The following is a 25289-nucleotide window of genomic DNA, read 5'->3' as shown; positions in this document are numbered from 1 at the left end:
TCTGTGTACAGCAGTTCTTGCGTCTGAATTTAAAGGGTTAAGTCAATAATTGCGCCAGAAGGCAGGTAATAATTCACAAGAGGTTAGACCAGGACACAATGCTATGGGTGAATATACATGCTCAGGTGAATTGTGTGCGATCCCTTACTCACAAGCTAGTAATAAAAATAAGGCCTGTTTGGAGATGCACGTTAGGAAGGGTATCTCAATACCAGAATTTTAACACCAGAAGACTCTCTAAATATGTCTGAGATACAAAAATAAAATGCATGGGAAGAGTATAAGCAGAAATGTCACGAATGTACTCTGACCAATTAAGAATTTGGGAATAAAAAAAAACACAGGCAGACCACATAATTGTATCTGAGACACCTCGTGACTCCAGTCTGTGGTCACTGCATAAATCAGACAGGTAAAGAAAGGCAAAAGGTAAAGGTCAGCCTACAGCCTTTGTGGATTTGGCATGTGATTTAAATCACTTTGACCATCTCCAATTGCCACCATATGCAACATTAACTTCAGTGGCTTATTTTTACGTGTCCTGCGCGCTTTTTCTTTACGTCAATTAAATTTTGCATACATTGCCTTTCATGCATTGCGCAACCACAGCTCGGGAACTCTGAGGGAATCATCATCGGGAGCTCTGAAACACTAGGCTTCCGTTCTTGAAATGGTTTCCTACAATGGGGACTTGTGCAGAGAGCTGAGGTTCCACACCCTCCGTACACCAAGACACCTACTCTGAGAAGTGTGCAAAGATTGGAGCTACGAACAAAAAAAAGGTTAAAACAGGAACATTAAATACTCTCACCTGAAGACGGTCGCTTGTGTTGCGATCGAAACGTCGTAATCTATTAATGTTCTATCTACGTGACTTTACCGAAAGAACCAAAGAGTATGGATTCCTGCAGTCACGAAAGCTTCAAATCAAGATTAAATACTCCTAAAATGTTTTGCCTTCTTCATGTTGTGCTTATTTATTTTGTGATCTTCACAGTGTGCTTATGATCAGTGTAATGCCAGGTATGTAACTTTGTTAATGGGATATCCTTTAAAAACCAAAGTGCCTTGAAAATAAACGAAATACAGTAATAGATGAGTATTTTGTGTGTGTGGTGAAAAAGGTGAGTTTCTGGTTATTTTTTCATATTGATTGTTGAGTTTCTAATATGCATTGTGTGTAGTTTAATAGATGTAGAGTATTGGGGAAAATACTGATGCTTATGTTGCTTCTAGTTTGTAGCTTTGTTGTATTTTTTGTGTCTGGCATGTTGAGTGCATTGGCCGTGTATACCTGCTGAGTGAACAGACTCTCTTTACAATGCAAATTTAGCTGGTTCAAATCCATGTACTATTTTGAAATATGTTTCAATATATTATTAAAAGTCAAATAAAGTTGAATATATACTGTTACAACATTATTCAAAGTAGTATTCTGAAGCAAAAGCTGCAGTAAACCATTTTTGTAAGGCTATGTCTTGGATAAATATTCATACGTGAATTAAATCCCTGTAGTATTGTGGAACACTCAAGACACTAACTATGAGCATTGTTTGGGTCTATGCCAGTGGGGGTCACAAATACAGATTTATATGACCATACCGGACGGATTCGCTTCAGAAGCTAATCCGTCTTCAGCCTGGATAGTGCTTGCATGGGCAACCACCATGCATCAAATAGGTGTTGTAGGTTGCTTTAGAGCTGTTTTCAGCAAAGGCAGAGTAGAACAATCTACTATTGCACTGACAAAGCACTCTATGTGTACACCAAGTCATGGACATACCTTGCCACCATCTGCGTGGTACTCAATCTCATTGATGTCAAGTAGCCGTGCCAAGCCAAAGTCTGTGATCTTCACGTGTTGAGGGGTCCTCACTAGCACGTTGCGTGCTGCCAGGTCCCGATGCACCAAACGCTGCTCCTCCAGGTACATCATGCCCTGAGAGGGAGCAGGTACAGATCAGACAAGACAACCTTTGCGATTTAAAGGTAATCGATTAAGTAGACACACAGAGGGAGGTGGTTTAACTCAGAAGTAGAGAAAGCCCTTGTGGTTAGACATGTTTTTTTGTTTAATGGTTTGCTCAAGAATGCTTACCAGTCACACGGAAGTTGTAATTCACAGATAATGTTGATAGAGTGGCGTTGTATAAGATATTAAAAAAGCATTAAGTTACTTGTATTTTACATAACCAAAAGGTATTTGCAGTATTGTGAGAGTTGATTAATGTTTGAAAAGGCAACTACTTTAGATATCTGAATAAAGCATCTGAAGATATATGATCAGATTTTAAAAAGTCCTAAAATAAAGACACATATACGTAATACTCACATATCAGGGAAAGCATATCCAATGTGTACTCTGACCCGGCCACGTAAAAATCATTTATAATAATGAAAATTTCGTACATTTGGCAGGGTGGCATTCTTTTCGCACTAGGCGATTACGAAGACGTTCTATTTCATTCACGAATCTGCAAGTAGGGAATGATGTTGTTATGTGGTTTTACTAAAATAGGTATTTTTCAAAACTTGCCAATTTTGGACAGTGACGCTGGCACATATCATCATCTGTTCTTCCTCAAATAACACTACGGGATCTGTGAAGTCTACTGTGAAGCAGATGATGTTTATTTTTTATGCGCCTGCAGTATTAACCGGGGCGGCCGCTAGATTTGAACCACAAACTCACTGCAACGAGCGAAAAACACGCTGCCATCACCACCCTACATTTTGACTATAACGTCAACAACAGATTTGGCTGCGATTTTTTCTTTGGTGATTTCTGTAAAATATATTGAATGTAAACCATGATGGATTCCTTAAACGACCTTATTTAATGTTCCAAAGATCCAATGGATGTTCTTCGGGTTGCCATTGATAATATTTGACCGTAGTTGTGACATATTTTTCAGGAAAATAATGGTGTTGTGAGATGTATTCGAAAAAAATCTTACATGAAAAATTCGCTGCCTAGTTTTCCTTTGGATCCTTTAAGATTTTAAATGTAAGCTCTTTAATCTGAGACAAGATATATCAACCCTTGTCTGTGAATTATGCATATAACAAGACACCTATTGACTATGCTTGCTGTTGCCATGAATCTCAGTGCAATATAGTAGTTGTGCAAATTGACAAAGCAGACAATTAATACTAAATCCACCATAGCTTTGACAGTTTAAAAATGAAAATCATAATTTTACATAGTTGCCTGTTACAACAGTAGACATGAAATATGAAAGGCACAGAAAAGCGTTTTTGTAATCACCCCAATGTGACATGCTTAGTCGAACACACATAGGTGTGCAATACGCTATTGCATGACAGAGTAGTGTCAGTCATTCTGTCAGAACAGATTGCATCCTAAAATAACACAACACACACACATCAAGCAAAGATCAAAGATCTCCCGTATAGCCTGATCAGACTGTTGAGGCAAGTGCTTTTTGCGAGCATCTATAAAGACCGACACGAGGCACGAGGGGGTGGGTGGCCAGCACCACGCCCGGCCGCATTTGTCTCCCTCGTGGTGATGTTAATACACTACATTAAACCTAGGGGAGGCCCAGGACCGGCTCAGCGGGAATCGAACTCGGGTCGCTGGGTTCGTAGTGTAGCGCGCTAACAGCTACATTACCGCTCCCCACAACGAAGACAAGATCCTCCGTAAAGCCTTAACAGACTGTTGGGGCAGTGCTATGTGTAGTGTTTGTATGTCCACTGATAGCTCATAACGCCCCACACATCAGCAGTGTATTGAATAGCGATTTACATTCATATGCACATGGGGTGGTAAAACGTTCTTGACGACGATAAATCACGTAATCATTACACTCCGATACAAATTTGATACTTGTTTTTTTAGCAAAACAAAAATTAAAGTATATGCTTTGCAGTCGGATATACATAAATTACAAAGACAGTAACGATGCGAGCGAAAGCATTTTTCATATTCAGTATACTACACTCTTTCACTGTCCTTTATAAGTGTTATACAAATATACAGTCGAAGAAAAAAACATAGCACATTTAGAGACACTGTACGTATAGAGTTACAATGACTTTAACGTGACTTTAACCAAATATCCTGAGGAAAAAATCGTAATGTCACTGCAGTTCAGCTCAGTGTACAGGTCACTGCGCCACTGACCTAAGAATGGTTTTCTGCGAATAAAATAATTGGAAACATAACAGGCAATATGGCCAGCATTCACAAGAATAGCTGTAATACAATGTGCTATTTAACAATGACAAATGTGTGTATATGAACAGAAATATAGGGGCTTTAAGGTCAAAAACATGAGGTACAAATGGCACTTACATTTACACTGCGTTTGGAGTGCATTCTATAGGTGCATTAATTTTAGTAAAATGTACATTCTGGAGGGCACAGCTAGGAGGTTTAAACGGTTGTAGAAAATGAAATCCATATTTAAATTTAACAAAGGTGATAAGAAATCCAGGCATGTAATACATGAGTATACACAAATAATAGTCGTGAAGAAGTCTTGCTAGAAGTGTGCACATTAAATGAGCATTGAAACATACACTTTTTTATTTGTTTTATTTATTAAAACGGAGTGACAACCAAAACATTTAGTTGATATTGAAATTCACGAAACGTTTAAATATTTTAGCAGCCATTTTAAAAGTGGCAACATTTTAATTGGTTATTATTCTCACTCAATGATAAAAAAAACCTGCGCAAATTAAGCAATCAAATGTATAATGCATTCAAATTCCACTTGCCTGTCACAACCTACAGTGACAACATATCACGAAATCTGCATGTGACAACTACATTTAAACTTGTAAATTGCTCAATGAAAACATTGTGCTTCTTCTAGGAGCAGTCTTTAATGTTTTTCTCCAAAATCATAAGATTAAGCAACATTATTTATTTATTATTGAAGCATATTCTTTGGGTCTTTCGGTAAAGCCACGTAGATAGAAAAAATAATGAAAATATCATGACCTTTTGATCGCAACACAAGCAATCGTGATCAGATAAAAAAAAATGCGGGAGAGCTGCTGAGGCAGGATGTTATAAAGGTTTGAGATGGGTGTAGCCCAAGGGTCATAAGCGAAGTGGGCGGGGCTAGTGATGACATTTGCATGTAAACGTAAGATCGGGAAAATCGGAGAGTCACCTCCACAACGACGAAGCTGTGGAGGTGGCCATTGTATTGTGAGAGGTTAGCATGTCAATGTAAGATCGTAGAGTCACCGCCACATCGAGGAAAACGAGCAACGGTGGCTGTGTTAGTGAGACATTTAACCTGTTAATGTAAAGAAATTAAACCTGTTAATATAACACAAGAGAGTCGAAAATAACTACTAAAAGCGACAGGTAGGATGGAAATATCACAGCCAGTTATGACTTACAACTGGTTTCAGGTACAGGAACTTTGGGAAACAAAGACACTACATCGAAATTGACAAGCAAATCACCTGGAGATCGTGAAAAGTCCTTAATTAACGATACCAAGTGAGCTGAGTTAAGTACAGCTGAGGTGGTCTTACCAGTGAATGGTTGTAAGGTCTCAGACAGAAATCGGGCCAGTTTGTAGGAGGGTTAGTCAATGGTGGAGACAATAGAACGAAGTGGTGTACCTTCTAGATTTGAAGCTTTCGTAACTGCAAGGATTCATACTCTTAGGTTTTTTCGGTAAAGTCACGTAGGTAAAAAATTAAATTTAAATTAATAAAAGTAAAATAAAAATCACGACGTTTTGGAGGCAACACAAGCTTCCGTCTTCAGGTGGAACCGTCACAGCACGATTGCTGTATCAAGTAAATACTCTTTACAGCAAGCGTGCTGTGACGGTTCCACCTGAATACGGAAGCTTGTGTTGCCTCCGAAACGTCGTGATTTTTATTTTACTTTTATTAATATAAATTGTATTTTTTACCTACGTGACTTTACCGAAAAAACCTAAGAGTATGGTGTACCTTCTTTATGAATTTTTGGTAAGCCATAAAATCTGGGTGGTCTAGCAGCAGAGGGTTTTAAGGAAATCCGCTTGGTTGGTTCGATTAAATGTTGAAACAGTGATAATATTTCGATTTAAAGCTTTCGTGACTGCAGGGATTCATCTTCTTGGTTCTTTCGGTAAAGTCACGTAGAAGGGAAGTAATAAAATAATAAAAATAAAACATATTATTTTATTACTTCCCTTCTACGTGACTTTACCGAAAGAACCAAGAAAGTGATGATATTGTTGGTTTTCGTAACCAGGCGGTTGGTGGGATCCCTATTGATTTTAGTATAGCTACCATAATTAAGTAGGTCCTGAATTTTGTTATTGTATGCAGTTTTGTCCATGAGGACAGTGCCCTTGTCGGCTGAGAGGACGACTATGTCATCTCTATTGTTTTAGTTGAGAAAGCTCAAAGCGCTCATCCTTATTGATTGTTCATAGGTGTCTTAACGTTTTTGAGGATTGCTGCGATTTCTGATCTTGCCACGTCTGCAGGAATGTTTCCCAAACCCTTAAGGGCTGCGTCGACCTGGGCAATGATATCATCAACTGGGATGTGTTTAGGGGTGACTGCGAAAGTCAAACCTTGAGCTAGAACCGATTTTAGGCTGTTGGAAATTGGTATGTTACTCTGATTGATAACAATCTTGTCACCGTCTAACTTTTTAACGTGTGGATCTGGCCTCAGCAGCTCTCCCGCTATTTTTTCACCTGATGGCGATTGCTTGGGTTGCGATCGAAAGGTCGTGATATTTTTATTATTATTTTCTATCTACGTGGCTTTATTGAAAGACCCAAAAATATGAATTCCTGCAGTCACGAAAGCTTTAAGTCAAGATTATTGAAGCAATTGATAGAATGACAATGGTCATCGTTAATTGTAGAAAATTGAATTCTGTTCATTCTCTGTTAACTGGAAGTAACCACATTTGTAGTTGCAATCGTTTTATGTCCTAACACAGCACCAAATCAGTTTAACACGTAGGCTTTCGCGACCAATATTATTCATAATAAACGTTTTTGGGTTAGATCACGTTATTTATAAATGTGTCGTAACCCTCCACCACCCGACACGGCCAATCAGTAAAAAAAGTCACATTTACAAAAGACAAATAGTTCACTACTTTAGCCACCGGTGTGTTGAAGAGTGAATCCACAACATTTGCAAATATACATGACGTGATGAAAATATATCAGTTAAAACGGATTTTATTACTTTTTTAACGTTATTGTTCTATACTGTACACTGATATTTACTGTTTTAGACGCTGAAATCTTCTTCCTTGAAAATAAATCTCATAGAGTCCAATTCACATCGCTACTTTGGCTGGCATTCTGCCACTGTAAATGTAAATTATATTGAATACTCAGCTTCAAGGGACAAAAATTAACCCGTAAAAACAAAGTTTTTCACTATAAATCCTTTATATGCATAGCGGCTAGAGTCCTCTCGTCCTCTGGATTGAGATGGCTGCCACCTATGGGTCAGATGATTGCCTGCCACCATTAAGCAATTGATAATTAAATATAAAAAAAATTCCCCTAAAAAGTGTAAAATTTAGGAAAAAAAATTTCACGAAAATAAATTGTCACGCACAACGAGTCTGTGTGCAAAATGTCAGCTCGATTGGATCACGGGAAGTGGGTTAAAAAACTACCGAAAGATTTGCATGGTCGTAAGCGTGCAAGCAAGCAAGCAAGTGAACTTAATATAAAGGATTTAAAAAAGTAATGCAAAATGTCTAAATACTAATCCTGATATAAATGTAATTTACAACCTGATACCCACACCTCCGATTATCATGGTTAGCTATGCATGGTGCGAAAGAAGTTCAACATATGTACATATGTCACAGACATCCAAGTGCAGTTGGAAGGTAAACTTACGGAAGGTACAAGGTCGACAATTCAATGCTCCAGATAATCAGATTCACAACTTGCAATAACTTTACAGTGGCAGGTGAGTCCAAACTAGAAACACCATAGGGTGTGCACACTCTTTCTGTATAAATCTTTTTTAATGCAAGGACGAGCTAAATGGAGCAATTTTAATGGAGCCAGCTAAACAAAAGATGCCACTTTTGTTGGTGGTACGTAAAAAATCATCAGAGGCAGGCTCTGTGTAATATTAATTGCGGTTTTCGCTGTCGGATTTACTTACGGTGGGTCACTCCTTGAAATGGCCCCAATTTCTCTGTTGAGTGCTCGGCCAATAAAATTCCTGAAGGTTTCATCCCCCACAATCTAATTAAGGCTGCCATATCGGTGCGCCAAAGTGTCACCATGTGTAAAATGGGTGGTAAAAGTTCAAATGAATGCATTCACTTATTTGCAAACTTATTAAATAATGCACAACTTATTTACTAACCAAAATACTCAAATACGACACTTAACTATTGTTTAAAATGTTTCTATGCATATCTTTTTAATCTCTATCTTGCATAATGATGCATCTTAGGTGTGATTATACAATATATGCCGTATCCTCTTTTGTGAAGAGATATATTTCCATTCATTATATGTATGAAGGATGCGGCTTTTAAAAACATAATATGTATTTGTCATCCAAAATGCCAAAGGAACCCAATGCAATTATAGAAAATGGGGATAGATATCTTACAGTTCTTGATATATTTACCCACTATCCTCATATTTTGTTCAACTTTCTTCCCTCTCCTTACACTGAAAAATAATCACAACTATAGCAGGCTCTGAGGGAAGAATTTTTTTCGTCGCATTTAGAATCTTGTTAAATGACAGGATAGTGTATGTTAATTATATTTTATATTGGCTCATATGATATTTAAAACAAAGTGGGGACAACAAGGCAGATATAAGGAGGAAGTGAAAAGGTGCAGGGTGAGAATGAGAGGGCAAGTGTTGTGCATATTCAAAGGCCATGCTGATGTCAATGAATGCCGGTCTAAAGAATTGGCCGTGAGACCCAGTTTCAAATCTAATTTCAGGTGTTTGTGATTGATGCACTTGCATCTATTTGCTAGATATGTACTTTTAAATCTGATAGCTCTTGTATTGGTGTTGGGAGTCTGTCGCCAAATGTGCATCAATTATTGTAATTGGTGATGTCACCTTTGAGACACAACGGTGTCCCCAAACTCTAATGAGTTGCATTGCTGTGGAGAAATTTAATTCGCTCAGTATTTGTTTCATATTATTTTATGTAATTAAGGAGACGGGATGTTGAGATTACATTTTTTTAAAGAAAAATCGTAAAAACTATCAGTTTACTTATTTCACAATTCCAACTGTAAATAATGTACAATTTTCAAATTAAGGCTTTGATAGGTGCACACAATTCCTTATAATAATGATGATGGTGCAGATAATGGTGATTGTCTTCAACATACACTTTATAATAGATAATGTGCTTTGAAAATTCCCCATAATAAATTACTGGCTTGCAGCAGAACCCAAACCATCTACTCTGGGACATTTGGCACATTGGCAAATAAGCAGAGCACCAGCCTACACAGCCACAATATGGCATTCGTTCAAGCGTAAATAAAACTCTGAATCTGCAAACTTGGATGACTTATATGACCCATAATAGAAACACATTGTAATATGGAAAACACAATTATAATACAATCACAATAGGTATATCATTTTCGTATCGCTGTTATTTAATATCCCTTTATGTTTTCCCATCTTAAATATGTCAAATAAAATGCTCCAGAAGTAATGTAAAACATATCTTACATCTTACGTGCATTATTTTAAACAACTATTCACACTATGAGACATCTCCTTTACCAGTGGCAAAATATAGTAATATGTTTTTACCATTTCAACTGGTACAAAAAGTGACAAGACATCATGTTTGCAATAACCACAACACAAGCAGTCAAATGCAAACAAAAAGAAATAACTCTGATAATGATATGCACTGTCCTTGAAGTTGATTGGTCCACACCCGAGACAGTTTTTCTTAGAACCTAGTCTCCATTGGTGTTGGACCAGATACGCCTTTTGGCGTCATCTGGTCCAGATATGCCTTTTGGCGTCATCTGGTCCAACACCAATGTAGACTGGGCTCTAAGAAAAGTGTCTCGGGTGTGGACCAATCAACTTCAAGGACAGTGCATATCATTATCAGACAGAGGTGTGGACTCGAGTCATGTGACTTGGACTCGAGTCAGACTCGAGTCATGAATTTGATGACTTGCGACTCGACTTGGACTTGCATAACAATGACTTTGTCCCACCTATGAGATGTGGACTCGAGTCATGTGACTTGGACTCGAGTCAGACTCGAGTCATGAATTTGATGACTTGCGACTCGACTTGGACTTGCATAACAATGACTTTGTCCCACCTATGTTATCAGAGTTGTTTCTTTTTGTTTGCATTTTGACTGCTTGTGTTGTGGTTATTGCAAACATGATGCCTTGTATAACGGTGTCAGTTTTTATACCAGTTGAAAGGGTAAAAACCTATAACTATTCACACGTTTTACCTTTATATAATTTTGACAATTTAGTTCAACGCATTGTAGAAAAACAAAACCCCCATCAGTGTGAAGGTTAATGTTAAACACAAAGCTTTCTGCAGCCAAGCTTACGAAGCCAGCATATGCCCAGGCACTCAACCCATTGAGAAGAAACCACCACGAGCACAAAATGCATCTCTTTAATGTCTTTGGCACTGACTTATCCATGAATCATTAATAAGAACACCGGTCTGCAACAACATTGCATTTCTGAGGCGACGGTGTTACGAAGAACAACACTCCACCAGGGGCTTGCCCGGAGCCATTCAACAGACACACTGAAGACGTATCCACCTGTTTATGAACAGAAATACGAGCCGGCAGATTCCACATGCATTTTATTCAAATGCGCTATGGAATGAATCCTCTTACTCGTGCTAGCACCTCGCCAGCACAAATATCGTGCACGTTATAAATCAGACTTATTATTACGGCAGAAGATAACACCGTTCTGCTTGATTAAAATAATTATATTAGATTGCAGGTGAATGCGTCAGTATAATATACGGTTAAATGCCTAAGGAAAAAACCATGGAACAAATTACTTGATTATGTTGCGTTGGCAGTGGTGCACAAGGACACTCAAGACATTTGTCAATAATACTGCCTTAAAAGGAAACATAAATAATAGATGATGCTTCAGGCAATAGATTTCTTTATAGCCGATAATAGGCCAGTGAGCCAGAGTGGATAATAGTTTTAGAATGCACTTTACACAATCCACAAGCCTGATGGTGAAATGTAAAAACATCCCCATAATGTTACTAACTACAAAAAACACTAATATTTAATAACACAGAATGCCTTTCATAACGTGAAAAGCCTCATTTATCACTGTTTTCTCAATTATTCAAGGGCTTTACCTTGTGAATACAGCCACTAAAGGGCTATGGTGGAGGACGGATGAGCTGAAGTCACATAGACAACACACACAGCCAAATGCTAATCATCTCGAGCTGGTGTTAAGAAAATACAAATGTCACGTCCAGAAAATTAAAGGTTGAAAGTCCTCTGAAATGACAAGCTGCATCTAGCTTAGATACACAAGGCCAAATAGTGGGCAGAGAGGTGAGTGCTGTACATGCACAGCTCCCAATCAAATCACTAACCCCAAAATCTAACCCGAGCATCGTGCTATATTTATAAAGCAGTGTATGATCCTAGGCTGAAAAAAAGTTACCAAGAGCAAGCTCCCTCTTCTGTGTAAACGCTTTGTTATTAAGAACTGGTCGAAATGTGTAATTTAACGTATCAATATCACAGTACTGAACAGCAATGTTAAAAATAAAATAACACAAAATTGGATTCAGTGGTACAGTTTAAACAAATGTGATAGAAATAAATACATGCTTACAATATATATTTAGCAATTATTAAGAAATAAATGTACCTTACATCGAAGGCAGTTGTCTCAATGTGTATAATAAATAACAATCTGATTAGTATGGTATTAAACTCTAATAGTGCTAATATATACTATGCTTGCATACAGCCAGCATAAGTTGTGAATTGTTTGGAAAAAAAATCCTTGAGATTGAGAGTAATTCAAATAAATATGGTCCTTCCATGTGAAAATGTCATGAACACTAATGTACATTTTAAATTTAAATGAAGTTGTACTATTATTATAATGGTGGATGAATATTTGTTGCAATTGGATGGTTAAGATCACGCACAATTGTGACACCAAATGCATTTTTTTTTACAAAATTAGTAATAGACTTTATATCTAACCTTTGTGAAGCTTGACTATCACGCAGATAAGCAGCTTCAAATAGTGAAAACCTCTTGGTATGTGAAGTCATCATCATCTCATGTGATTACATTTATTGGTCAATAAGGCAGCATGTGATTTAGCAGTGGATGGGAAATGTAAACTACAATGTTTGAGACAATATCACAAACTCAACACTATATATAAAAAACTCCAAACATTTTTTTATCTTGTGACTTAATTCCCTATATATGCATCTTATATAACTTCTTCATTGGGTCCACAGCCAGTGATAACAAGTTTTATTGCATTGGACCTGTCTCCGAGGGCTGTAACCGACCTTGTCACATCCAAACAAACAACTGACGTACACGAGCGCACATCAAACCGTGGGAGTTGAGCATGCAGCGAGTTTCAAATCAACAATTGCATCGATGCCAAAAAACATCTGGCCAATGGCCCACGAGTACCTTGGCAATCTGTACGGCCCAGTTGAGCAGCAGCTGGGAGCCAATGTGCTCCTTGTGCTCCCGTGTGTACTCCAGCAGGCAACCGAGCGGCATTAACTGGGTCACGAGCTGCACGCTCGGAGTCAGGCAGATGCCCAGCAGCCGCACGAGATGTGGGTGGCTCACACTCGCCATGATGTAGGCCTCCTGCCGTCCAAACACACGCACGGAAGAGCAGCAACTTTTAATACACGTTGGCGAAGATGTGTGATGCTGCCGTTGGTTCAATGGTTCGCACACCAGTCCCGATCCCCGGTTCAAATGGCGGTTGAAATAAAGAGAGAATTTCTGAAATCCCGCCTGCCTCTGTCCACTCAGCAGTGTAAATGAGTAGACCAGAGTCAAATAGGAGGCTGCATGTGGTGGGATAAAGCATGCGCAACTCCAACCTCTTCCAAAATGTCAGGCCAGGATGGAAGATTAGGCCAATATGGCTCTCTACTAGGGCTGAACGATTAATCGATTTCAAATCGAATTCGCAATTTGAAACAATGCGATTAGCGAGAGGGAGAGAGACAATCGGAGTGAGACAAAGAAGCCGAGAGAGAGCGACGGACGGAGTGAGACGGAGACACCGAGAGCGAGACAGTTGAAGCAGAGACAGGCGAAGCAGAGAGGAGAGTCGGGGAGAGAGAGACTGAGAGAGAGAGGGAACGGAGCGAGCGAGGCCAGCGGAGCGCGGCGAGCGAGCAGAGAACGCGCTGAAGTCACGGTTGTGGAATGTAAAGAGTTTTGTCATAAAAGGTGATGACGAAAAGAAAAAGTTGTCCGCGCAAAGTTCAGCACTACACATGTATTGGCAATGATGAAGTTGAAAGCACCTATAATGGTGATGACAATGATGTAAATAAGAAATGAATATAATAGACAATCTTAAAGTTGAAGATGCTTACATTATGATGACGATAATAATATACGTATGCAATTGATGTCTTGATTAAGTTCACAAAACTGCACTTTAAAATCAATTGTAACAGTGGATCCAATACAACGCAGATATATATATACAGTATACAAACACAGCTTTGATACCAATAAGGATAGTTGACAACAAAAGAAAATTCATTCAAATGTTAGTTGGATGCCACCAACATGAACATTAATTGAGACCAAATAAAAGTAACACTTTTAGAGAAACTCATTAAACATGCTAAACTCCCCAAAGTTTCTCCAAACAAGTGCTTTTGAGTAATTCTGTGCAGTTCTCAAATGTAGCCATGGCACCCATTCGCAATACAATTTCTCTTGTGTACAATGTCGCCATGAGATATTTTCATGCACCCAAGTTAGCATCCTTTGATATTTTTATTCATAATTGTCCAAAAGTGTGACACCAAGACTTGATGCTGATGGTCCCTGAATTGATATTTACATCTTTCACTGGTATATGCAGACATTAATAAGCCAAAGTATGACATTTTAGAGAGATATATAAAGGATGTTAAGAGTACCGATATTAAGCAATGTGCTTGCAAATACAATCCTCGTTTGGCATGCGTGAACACTGGCCACGTAACAACCTTCATATCTTTAGTCGTTTAATTGCATTTTCTACTTTATATGTAAGCCAAACATGCTTAATGAACTCTTGCAAAACCTTTCTTAGAAACCAATTAAACACGAGCGCAGCACTTCGCACCGTAAAGTCCTTGCACAGAGGCCTGTTGCCTGATAATGCATGTACCTCGTATTAAAGCATGTGTTGGCCTTGAAAAGAATACAATTTTTGTAACTTGCTAATAGAGGCACCACCATTCCAATATTACTTTCTCGCCATGTACACCTATTTTAAGTGTATTCAATGTATAATAGCGATTTCAGAATCCATGTATTAAGCATGCTGTTTATAGTCTATAAGACTCAAATTGGACATTATATTATATATGTATATAAAAATCTGATGTCATAGTGTTGACAAATGTTTCGTGTCCTTTTTTACTTACTTTTGAGAACATCACTATGTCTGTCCCTGACCTAAAAATAAAATCTAAAGCACCCTCATAAGCTAAAATGACAGGACAGTGGCAGACAAGATTCAAGTTTGGGACAACATGTTCAGGCATTCACCCTCTTTTTTATTTTCAGTAAAATATTAATACATTTATAATGTTGATAGGTACTTTATTCTGAAATGCGACAAGAAAACTAGTTGATGGAGAATATTTGACATTTTGTGGCAGAATTGCACGACCTGGTGCATCTCTGTGGCAGTCAATGTCAGTGGCAAGTGACAATGACTGTACATCTGACATTGCGGTGTGTTATGGACTGATCAGGAAGTGCAATATAGTAAATGCTATCACTTGATGCCTCATGGCTTAAAATATGTTTAAAAGATAGAAACCTATGTTCGAATGGTTTTCCATTCCAAATGCTTAGATTTTTTAAATTGAGAAATATTTTACTGTTCATTTAAATGTATAAAGACCTGTAAGAAGATTTTTAATTGTACAGGGTGTTTCAAGTAGATGGACCCGATTTTAAATTGCTATAACTCTGCAACCACGAACCGCCCATGAATGAAACTCTTACCACTTGAAAGGGCGGGGCATAGCGTTTCAAATGATTACCGCTCGATGCCTCTCCCAGCGAACAAAAAGCCCCTAGCCTCAGTCATTCGCAAGATGGCGACCCCGCAACACAAAGCGTTTTAAGTTCTGTAGTTCAGCAAGACTGAATCCGTAATTGCGGTGCAGCGTGCGTTTCATCATACCCTGCGACTTTTTATTGTGGGGATACGTCAAAGACCGTGATTTTGTGCCACCATTAGTGACTAATCTGGAAGACTTCAAAAACAGAATCACGACAGCAGTGACTTCAGTGGAAGAAGACACTTTGAGAGGTGTTTGGGACGAATTCAACTATCGTCTCGATGTTGTCCGTACAGCAGGTGGAGGGCACATAGAGCATTTATAAAATGGTTAGTAATACTTCATAACTCATTAAACCGTTTGTAACTTTTTGTGTAATTGTAACATGTTGCCATCGTGAAATAAACTGCTTTGAAATTGAGTCCATCTGTTTTGAACACTCTGTAAATCATGGTGCATGAAATTATTTCATCGCCGTTACAAATATCGGTATCTTCCCCAATGAAGTTATGTTAAAAATAATATTTTGTATATATTATATTTTAATTATGCAATAATTATTGCATAATTATAGTCATGAACAATTTAATAAAAAAAACAAATCTTTGTGATAAATAGTCAAAGTTATAAACATAAATGAAAAAGTAAAGAGAAGTAAATATAAGAAAAGAAACAACATGCCACTTTTTTAAAATGGGAAGTAATATTACTTATGTTTTGCAAAAGCATTTATTTACATGGTTTTCTTATATAATAAACGAAAGCTTTCAGTTAAATCACTGCAGTTTGTTACATTTTGTGCAATATAAGTTGCAATCCCTCCCTGTACTCACTCAAGGTGGAATTAGTTTCCAATACAATATATTAACATTGTAATAGGAAACAATAATATTGGGTGTTTTTTTGTAAACACATGCTGAAGAGCCAAACGGTATAGAAATGTTTTATTGGGGAATCTTCACAATTGGCATCTAGTATCTGCCTTAGCTCAAACATTTGTATGAAGGCAATGTTTTTTTCCATGTTCTGTTGGCTGTAAATGAACACACATTTCATTGACCTGTGCATTTTGGCATTCTCTTTATATATGCTATCACGAGTACAAATGAAGCTCCATACTTCATAACTCCGATTAGCATGGTTGGCTAAGCACGGTGCGAAAAAAGTTTAACATAAAGAACTAATTTACAAATGAAATAATCGGTACATGAACCTTTTCTTCACGTGAACTTTTTTAACTTGACAGGCTGCTGAAAACATTCTCAAACAAAGCAGAACCCATGGTTGGCTACCGCCTTACATCCAAAATCTCCTTGTTGGCTTTTGGGGATGTGGCCTCTCTCAGCACCTTGATGGCCACAGGGATCTTTACGTCCTCACCCTCTGGAGTCCAGATTCCCTAAAGAAACACAGCACGATCATTGACAGGAGTGACACACATATATAGTGCATTTATATTCATCAAACTGGCCAAGTTTTCTCTGTTATTGTTTGATTTAAAGGTGTGAACACATTTACGTCCACACAAGATATATATAGGGCCAACTTTTACTTTTTAAACAAAATTATTGACAAAAGAAAATTATACTTTGGCAAAATCTGGCTTTGGTATGGCTTTACAGTCAATTCCTCCCTGACTCATTGAGTAGATAATTGAACCTAAACATCCCACTGAACCATTATATAATGAGCAGAAACATGAAGATGTATTGCTTTTGAAAATTCAACATTGTTTTTGAAAAATTTTAATTGTATAGCTTGTTGCAATTTATGCAGTTATTATATGAACAACAATAATCAAGAAAATGTATTACACAAGAAACCAGAATAGCTGATTTAGCATGTGATGGCCAAGCAATTGAACTCCAGGACACAATAAAGCAGCCAGTATCTTTTGTGTGAGAATCACCAGACCAAGAAGTTGACTCTACCAAAGGTAACCTGCCAAGCCTAAACCATGCCCTGTGTCTGTTGTTCATAATAAGTGGTGCTCAACGAAGCTTAGATGGGAGTGTGTTTTCTCTTTACGCTCTGCCATGGTCCACGCTGCAGACACAAACATGACTTAAAACAGTCATTCACTGAGGGTTATAAATGACTGTCACTTGGTAGGGATTCTGCATCCTAAGAAAAGCCACTGACGTTAAAATGTGCACAATGTACTCAATGTAAATGTTCTAAAGTTATTTATAAGCTTTTACAGCATGGACATCCATCAAGTCTGGTCCATATTTCAAAAGATAATGACTCAGGGCTTTTGGGACACCTAGCAGAAAATTGTGCATTGTTAGTCTATGAAAGATTGTGGACAGGCTTTTTAGAAGCAGTCACAAGTGTGGAAAGTTATTCTTGAAAAATAAATATACATTGACTCAAAGTCATTGCACCGACATGGATAATCAGGATCTTTGAGTTTATAGTGTGTAAGTTTTCTGGACGTACTGATACAAGTTTTGAATCTACGTAATTATACGTACATGCTGTTGTACTAATTACAAATATCCCCATTAGAATAAATACCATATTACTGCTGACACCAACGATTGATACATAGATATTTTATTTTACACTTGACATTAACCACTTGTGAAGGTGGAGCAGTAATGCAAGTAGTTAGCATGCTGCATGTGAACCCTGTGACCCGAGTTCCATTCCCAGCCACAGCTTAAATCACTGGTGATGGTGAATGACAACGACACTGATCCTGGGCCTCGCCTTCACCAACCCACACTCACGATAGCATGAAGATAACAGTATAAGGAACATTTCACCTGGCAATTGGCAATAACGATACAAGCATGATTATCCAGTGGTGGAGATGTACATTTCCCCCCCATTGATTATAGCGAACATAATGGCCAGGTGACTTGATGATGTGACCATGGTGTAAAAAAACATAAAAACAATCAAAAATGTTGATCACTTCAGACCACATGGAGTGCACAAGGGCAGATTTTCTGAATCCCTGCTTTTTGTATTTAGTTTGTTGTCCTTTCTCCACACATCCGATTAGCACGGTTGGCTATGTCCGGTGCCAAAAAACATTAAACATACATTGATATATCCCAGAACGTCGTTAAAGTGTCCCATCTCTCTCTGCATATTGCCGGAGCTAGTCTCTTGACAGCAAAACTACTGTTGACTCCCGCAAATAGTGCTCATTTCAGTGACACCAAAAAGTACCGATGAGCTGATTTGACTATTGACTGAGAATTAAACTTGCAGGCTTCTGAATACAGTTATTGATAAAAGGACGCATATTTTAAAGCAGCGTTCTGGCTCCAAATCTTTTCTATAGAGCTTCACTTAGGATTTGCCATCACCTGCTTTGCTACACACACCTTGTGCACAGTGCCGAAGGCCCCTGAGCCAAGCATCTTGCCCTTCCTGAGTTCCGTCTCTTTGAGGATACGCAGCTGGGCCTGGTTGGGTGCTGCCCCGCTAGGAGTCAGGGGTTCCACGAGCTGTAGGAGAACAGGGGGGGAGGGCAGGCAGAACACCACCGCTGGCATTGATGAGTTGCGGCTGTTGAGGATAACTTGTGTTATCTTTACAAGGAGTATACTGTACAGTCCAAAAAAACACGTTTATTTGGTGACACTGCATTGGCAGTGGTGCGCAAGCACATGTAACAAAGAAAGGAACATCAATGACACTGCCTAAAAGGAAAATATGTGATTGGGGATGCTTTGGACAATTACCTTTTTTTTTCATAGCACATCATGGTTCATAATGTGGATATGAAAATTCTGATTAGAATTGTGCATAATTTGGTTTAAAAGTATGAGGACAACATTAGTTTACCTTTGTTTAGTAAATATTCCATGTAAAGTATTAATCTGGCTTAAAATGTATAGATCGTGAGTTTGGCATACAGCGTACGTGATTTTTTTTCTTTCAAAGAACTGCATGTTTTAGTTGCTCCTGTGCACAAGTCATACTGCCAAAAGGAGTAGAAATTGTTCAATTGTACAAAATCGATACTAATCACATCAAACACAATGTGAAGAGTTGAGAGACACAAGACTTTGAGTGGTAGATCAACAAGGAGACAATTTACATGGAGAGATGAAGGCAAGCGAGTAACATAAGTAGGTCAACAGACATGCAGTAATGTGAGAGACTTCAGAAATGCACTGACTATGGAAGTGTAGTGACATTGAATAAGTCACTGTAGCGCGTGGCGCTGGGAGATTGGTAGACAATGAAATTAGGAGTAGCAGCCTGTTCTACCAGTTGGACCCGTGGGCCAAGCCCGGAGCCTTCTGGGGGATCCAGAAGGGTGCGGGGCCGAGGGCAGAGAGCCTGGCCACACTATGGAGAATAAATGGCGAGCTCCGACTCACAGTCGGGGCTGCTGCCATTGGGAATAGAACTCGTCATGCTGCTGTCGTTGTGGTCTTCGCCTCTTCAAGCTGTGGGTCTGGAAGCATGTTGGCTGTCTCGACCCGGTATGGAGTTATCCCCTATGGCTGTGAGAGCCAGAATAAACATGAGGGATAACGTCTCCTACTCGTGTCTCTGAATTAGTATACTACAGAAGTACCAGTAGCACGGGTGGACAGGCAACAGAGCAATGATGAGATAGACGAGGCAAGAGATGAGTGGGGCCTGGGTCGTCAAAAAGATTTGATCAGAGTCCATCAAAAGTTTTTGACTTTGACACAACAACACCTGCACAACAACGGCTAAGCCTATGTGTTGAACGAACAGCTGAGATGTGGAAGCAGTTCTCCATCCTTGGGTGAACCAGTGGTTTTTTTGTAGGGTGTTGGGAACGTTATTGCATGCTAAACGATAAATGGGAACCATGTTACATGGAGGTGTGCAGTTTCCGAGTTACAAGAGGAATCGCTTGGAATGAGGTTGGAAAGCGAATCTAGCAGGATGTTAGCCTAATACCATACATGTCTATCTTAAGCTTCACTTGCATATCCCCAGTGTTGCTGTGATCAGGACAATTATTTTCTTGTCAAGGAGCATAAACCATCAAGCAAACTCAGGCCATCCTTGCAGCGGCTTTTGGCTAGCCATCGAACAAAGACGGCCACCGCATCAGATGCGCTTCTGCGGTTGTCTTGAATGATCTTCCTTCTGATATTTGAAAGCTACTGGAGCTATGCACGTTTAAATTATCTAGATTGTAAAAACTAATTTATTTAGAACTGCTTTTGTTGTCCTTCCCTGTTCCTCCGATTATCATTGTTGGCCACATACGGTGCGAAAGAAGTTCAACAAACATGCACACAATCACATACTACCACCTGGAGAACCTGGACAACCGGTGGTATTATAGGAGCTGGCAGTAAACAGGGCCATGTAAGCTGCCGACTCACACGTTACCTTTAATAGTACATGTTAGACTAATAACTGATTGTGCAATCTAATACATTAACAAATAGTTTATACGTTTTTACTTCTGTAATATTCAGAGATTTTAACAAAAAGGTCAGTGAAAGTTAAGAGAATATTGTACAAATATATATTGAATTATATTGTAAACCGCATGGCCATATAATTATTGTTATAATTGAATATGTACTGTATAAAGTCATTTGATCATTAACATTTTCAAATCAATCCTCACTTTGTAAATGTAACATATGCTCGGAAGAAATGTGTTCTCAAACATGTCCCATTCAGCGAAAATCAAATCAAACTGACTCCATGTGCTTGAGCACTGTGATAAGCTGAACATTTTCATGCATAAACAAGCTGAGTTGCTACCCTGATGCAGCATTTATACGTTTGATATTTTTCAAATGCTGAGATATATCCTATTAAAAGTAAAACTATTTAAAGCCTCAGTCTATCTACAACTTACGATGAAGTGATTAACTAATTGAGTGAAAAAAGGTATACATTAAACATAGGCTCCTTTCCACAAATACTGTGAATCCTTCTACCCCTGTTAAACTAGAGACACCCACTCTTCAATACATACATTTTTATATAAAGTGGTGGAAATGTGCATTGTTGCTCTACACATGAGTCACATCTGGAATTATAATGTAATCGTTTGGGCTGAGTCACCAAGCCCAGTAATAAATTGAATGAATGAGCAACCAAAGAAGCCACTGACAAATAGATTATGTTACTTAGAAACCGGTGGAAACCTATATTCTATGGGTCTTTTGGTAAAGTCACGTAGATAGGTTCAAATTAATACAAATAAAATAAACAAAGAACTACGTTGTTTCGATCACAACAGAAGCGATCGCAAACGTCGTAGTTTTTTGTATATTTTATTTTTATTAATTTGAACCTATCTCCGTGACTTTACCGAAAGACCCAAAGAATATGAATTCCTGCAGTCACGAAAGCTTTAAGTCGGTGGAAATCTATTGAGATACTACACATATATATTTCAAAGCAGACTTATAAACAACTGATAGTATTTTCTTCATAACTTCAATTTAATTGTCAATTTGTCAATGTTGGCTTTTGTACTGGGACACGTTGATGCGTGACTTTTTAAAGGAACACCACACGTTTTGAAGTTCACGTGGCAGTGGAATCTGTGCACCACGAATGTTTTGTAGCATTGCGAGTTGGACTTAATGCACTTAGAAAGTTTAACCAAGATGAATCAGAAGGTATGCGGTTGGATACGTATGGAGCGAAAGAAGTTCAACATACATAAATACATATACACACAAGTATCAACAGGTACAACAAAGTCAAACGATTGGCAGGTCGCAAATTGTAGGATAACATTTGAGGTACTCGCACCTCTGCTAAGATGTTTGTCCAGTGTGGAAGAGTAGGCTAAAGTCCATCCATGCGTTCAACATACATACATTAGGATTTCTGAAATATAATGATGCATGTACACGGCAATCTCGTCAGAAAAATGCATTTGAACAGCAATCTGGTTGAAATAAAAGTGGGAACATTGATCGTTGTTTGTTTGTTTCAAGTTGCGCAGAGCATTTTTCTGTTCATCATCGGCTAAACTTTAGTTGAGAGTTAAGTGTGTGAGTTTCCTTGTAGCCTCTGCCGAGCCTCACCTCCTTTTCGATGTAGCGCCGCATGGCGCGCTTGCGCGCGATGTTGCGCCGACGAACGCATACGACAGCAAGCAGGAGCAGCATGACGCAGGCAAACAGCCCCCCCACTGCCATGACTGCCAGCACTGGGGAGCCGGTCCTGCCCACATGACACAACACAAAACAGTGACTCTCCTTTGGGCCCGGTCCTCCACCAATATTCTGCCCACCGCTTTGCCGTTCATAGCCAAAGAATGGTACGTATAACTCTTGCATTTTTCAAACAATATTACTTTCTTTTTTATATTCTTTTCCTGAATAAAGTGATGGTGTCAGAAGCAATTTTTGGAACATTTTACAAAAAAAGGAGTTAAGCACTTCGTATGTGCACTGAAGCATGGGCACATCATAAAAAATTAGCCTCCGAAATTGATTGCATTTTGTATCGGGATATTAGAGCTTTAATACATTTATATTGACATCTTATCTGGTTGGAGCAGCTCACAAACAGCTCACCAACACCAACAGCTTGTGTGTGCCATAAGATTATTTTCAAATGTAATAAAAGAGCAACGTTGAGAGCTGTATACTGTGAAATGCAATTCAGCACCTGAAGCTTCGGCGAACATTGAACAAACAACCATGTCCACGTGAATCGCATACCTCTCGTCCGTAGCAAAGTCTAAAAATGTAATGGCAATACGCAGAGCTCAAGACAACGCATTAGGCGCCGTAACTCAGAGGGGGACAACATCTCTCTTACAAGCAGATGCGCTATATACACTGCCCATTGAACTTGATGACCTGTTGCTAAGCGATGCATGTTTGTCAATTCAAGTGGGGCACAAATATTTACGTATCGGGCGATTATGCTGGAGTATTAAGGCTGTCTGGCTGTAAATGAGGCAGAGCAGGTAAACATAGTCAATAACTGGTGACGAACAACACCGCTGCATGAAAACAAGCTTAGGATGCCCTGCTGATGTGGTTGATAGCTTTGGAACATTCAACTCAACGTCTGCAGTGAGAAAGCGCCAATATAAATCTGTATCAACAATATGATGAATATGGAGAACTTGTGTAAGCATTAAACAACAGATTGTTGTCGAAAAACTACGGATGCTACGTATAAACACAGCCTCTGTGCTTGCACCTTATGGCATTAAAAATGGGTTTGAGCACCAGAGCTGTGTGCGAAATTGGAAGGGCGACCAGAAAAGGTCAGCAGGGAGACAGGAATCCTTGCGGGCAGCACTGGTAATTTAGTAAGGACGAGGCACACTTTACTCGAGGCATTTAAATTGGCAAGCCCGTGTAAATGTCAGGAAAGGCACTGGTTCCGTCACAGAGCTGCATGTAATTACCTTCAAATTTTAATTCACAGTGTGGATGGCTTTTTAATTCAGTTCGAATACAACCACTCCTCAACAAGGATAAAAGAGCAGCTTCGAGGAGTCTTTTGTTCAAAGTGCTTTAAAGATATTTTTTAAAACCCCAAATGTATATCTTAGATTCGCATTTTTCACGTAAATTAAAAAAGGGAATTCTTCAGGACACTTGGTGGGCTTTTTTTTGTAAAACAAAACCCTTGAAGATGTATGCATAGCAAAGGGCTTTGTGTACACGATGAAAAGTCCTGCACTTGAGTTTCAAACTTTAAGTGCCAGTTTTGGTCCAAATCGCTGATGTAAAATATCAAATTAAATAAATAACAATGAAAGTGATGCAAATTCGAACCACAACTGCTTTCATGTTTTGACATTTCGCATCACTCGAATATTTTGTTCCATATTGCAAAATATGACATTGCACTCAAAGCCAGATTCTAGTAACCCAGAATTAGGAGAAAGTCAGAAAGGCTACCTTAAATAAACTAATAAAATGTAATTAAACAAAAAACACTCCAACGGAAACAGTTTTCCACAATAATTAAAGGTTTGCACCATAACAGATGACATTCTTACTTAATAATAAGTACAATCGACATTCAGGTGTACACTAGGAACTCAAAAGCCATATACTTAGTTAGCGAATACCATTAACCCAATTAACATGCTTTGCTCATGCACTCTATTGTTTTTCTTCTTCTATATATTTCACAATTAAACAAAATTAATTCTTCAAGCCCACCAGCAAACCTATTCAGTCTTCCACATTCGGTGAACCTTGACTTTCCACCTCTGCTTCATGGTGATGGCAAGTGACTAAGATAAAACTGTCGTGTATTTCAAGTATTACTAAATTTTAAGTATTAAACATTTAGTTAATTAGAATTTGTATTTATCATATGTTATTTACATGTAAATATATCTTCTTGGTTCTTTCGATAAAGTCACGTAGAAGGGAAGTAATAAAATAATAAAAATAAAACATAATAAAACAATTCTCATGACGTTTCGGCCACAACGCAAGCAGCCGTCCTCAGGTGAAAACCAGGTCTGTCGAGGCGACAGCGTCTAAATGAAACAGCATCATGCTTGCAGCATATATATATAGGCTGGGTTGGAAGGGGGGGAAAAGAGCGCCTTGACAAAAGAATATGCATATCAAGAGGCATTTAGCATATTTATGGGAAATGCAGGTATGTGATTAGTACTACTCATGCCCGTGCATTATGCAGGATTGGCAGCATCAAAGGGAAGGGATATGGGAAATGCAGGTATGTGATTAGTACTAGTTATGCCCGTGCATTATGCAGGATTAGCAACATCAAAGGGAGGGGATATGGGAAATGCAGGTATGTGAATAGTACTACTTATGCCCGTGCATTATGCAGGATTAGCAGCATCAAAGGGAGGGGATAGGGGTAGCATTAATAAAGGGAAGGAGTGTTAATAGTATGTAGCTGCAGTAACTAAAACCACCACGTAAACAACTAAAGTATAAACTACATAGTATCATCAGTATACTAAATATACTCTACAATAAGCTGAGTTACTAACAGTAAGTAATACATTACAATTCTACGTCGTAAAAAATATATATGCTTCCATCA

At 38.6% G+C, this 25289-nt stretch overlaps 1 protein-coding gene across 3 annotated transcripts in view; it reads right to left on the bottom strand.

The window, feature by feature from the left end:
- Nucleotides 1-25289, bottom strand: part of LOC144934341 (receptor tyrosine-protein kinase erbB-4-like) — a 240005-nt gene that overhangs the window by 24788 nt on the left and 189928 nt on the right. For all 3 annotated transcript variants that reach the window (XM_078860026.1, XM_078860032.1, XM_078860040.1), the window contains exons 17-21: nucleotides 22316-22454; nucleotides 18647-18769; nucleotides 16606-16704; nucleotides 12676-12861; nucleotides 1784-1939 (exon numbers count right to left, since the gene is read on the bottom strand). In XM_078860026.1, the coding sequence (XP_078716152.1) occupies nucleotides 1784-1939; nucleotides 12676-12861; nucleotides 16606-16704; nucleotides 18647-18769; nucleotides 22316-22454 (703 nt within the window). The remainder of the gene's footprint in view (nucleotides 1-1783; nucleotides 1940-12675; nucleotides 12862-16605; nucleotides 16705-18646; nucleotides 18770-22315; nucleotides 22455-25289) is intronic.

Source organism: Lampetra fluviatilis, chromosome 1 (genome assembly GCF_964198595.1).
Source record: "Lampetra fluviatilis chromosome 1, kcLamFluv1.1, whole genome shotgun sequence".
In the NCBI taxonomy this organism is placed as follows: Eukaryota; Metazoa; Chordata; class Hyperoartia; order Petromyzontiformes; family Petromyzontidae; genus Lampetra; species Lampetra fluviatilis.
Note: the sequence above shows the minus strand (reverse complement) of the source record. Positions and strands in the feature narration are given on the sequence as shown.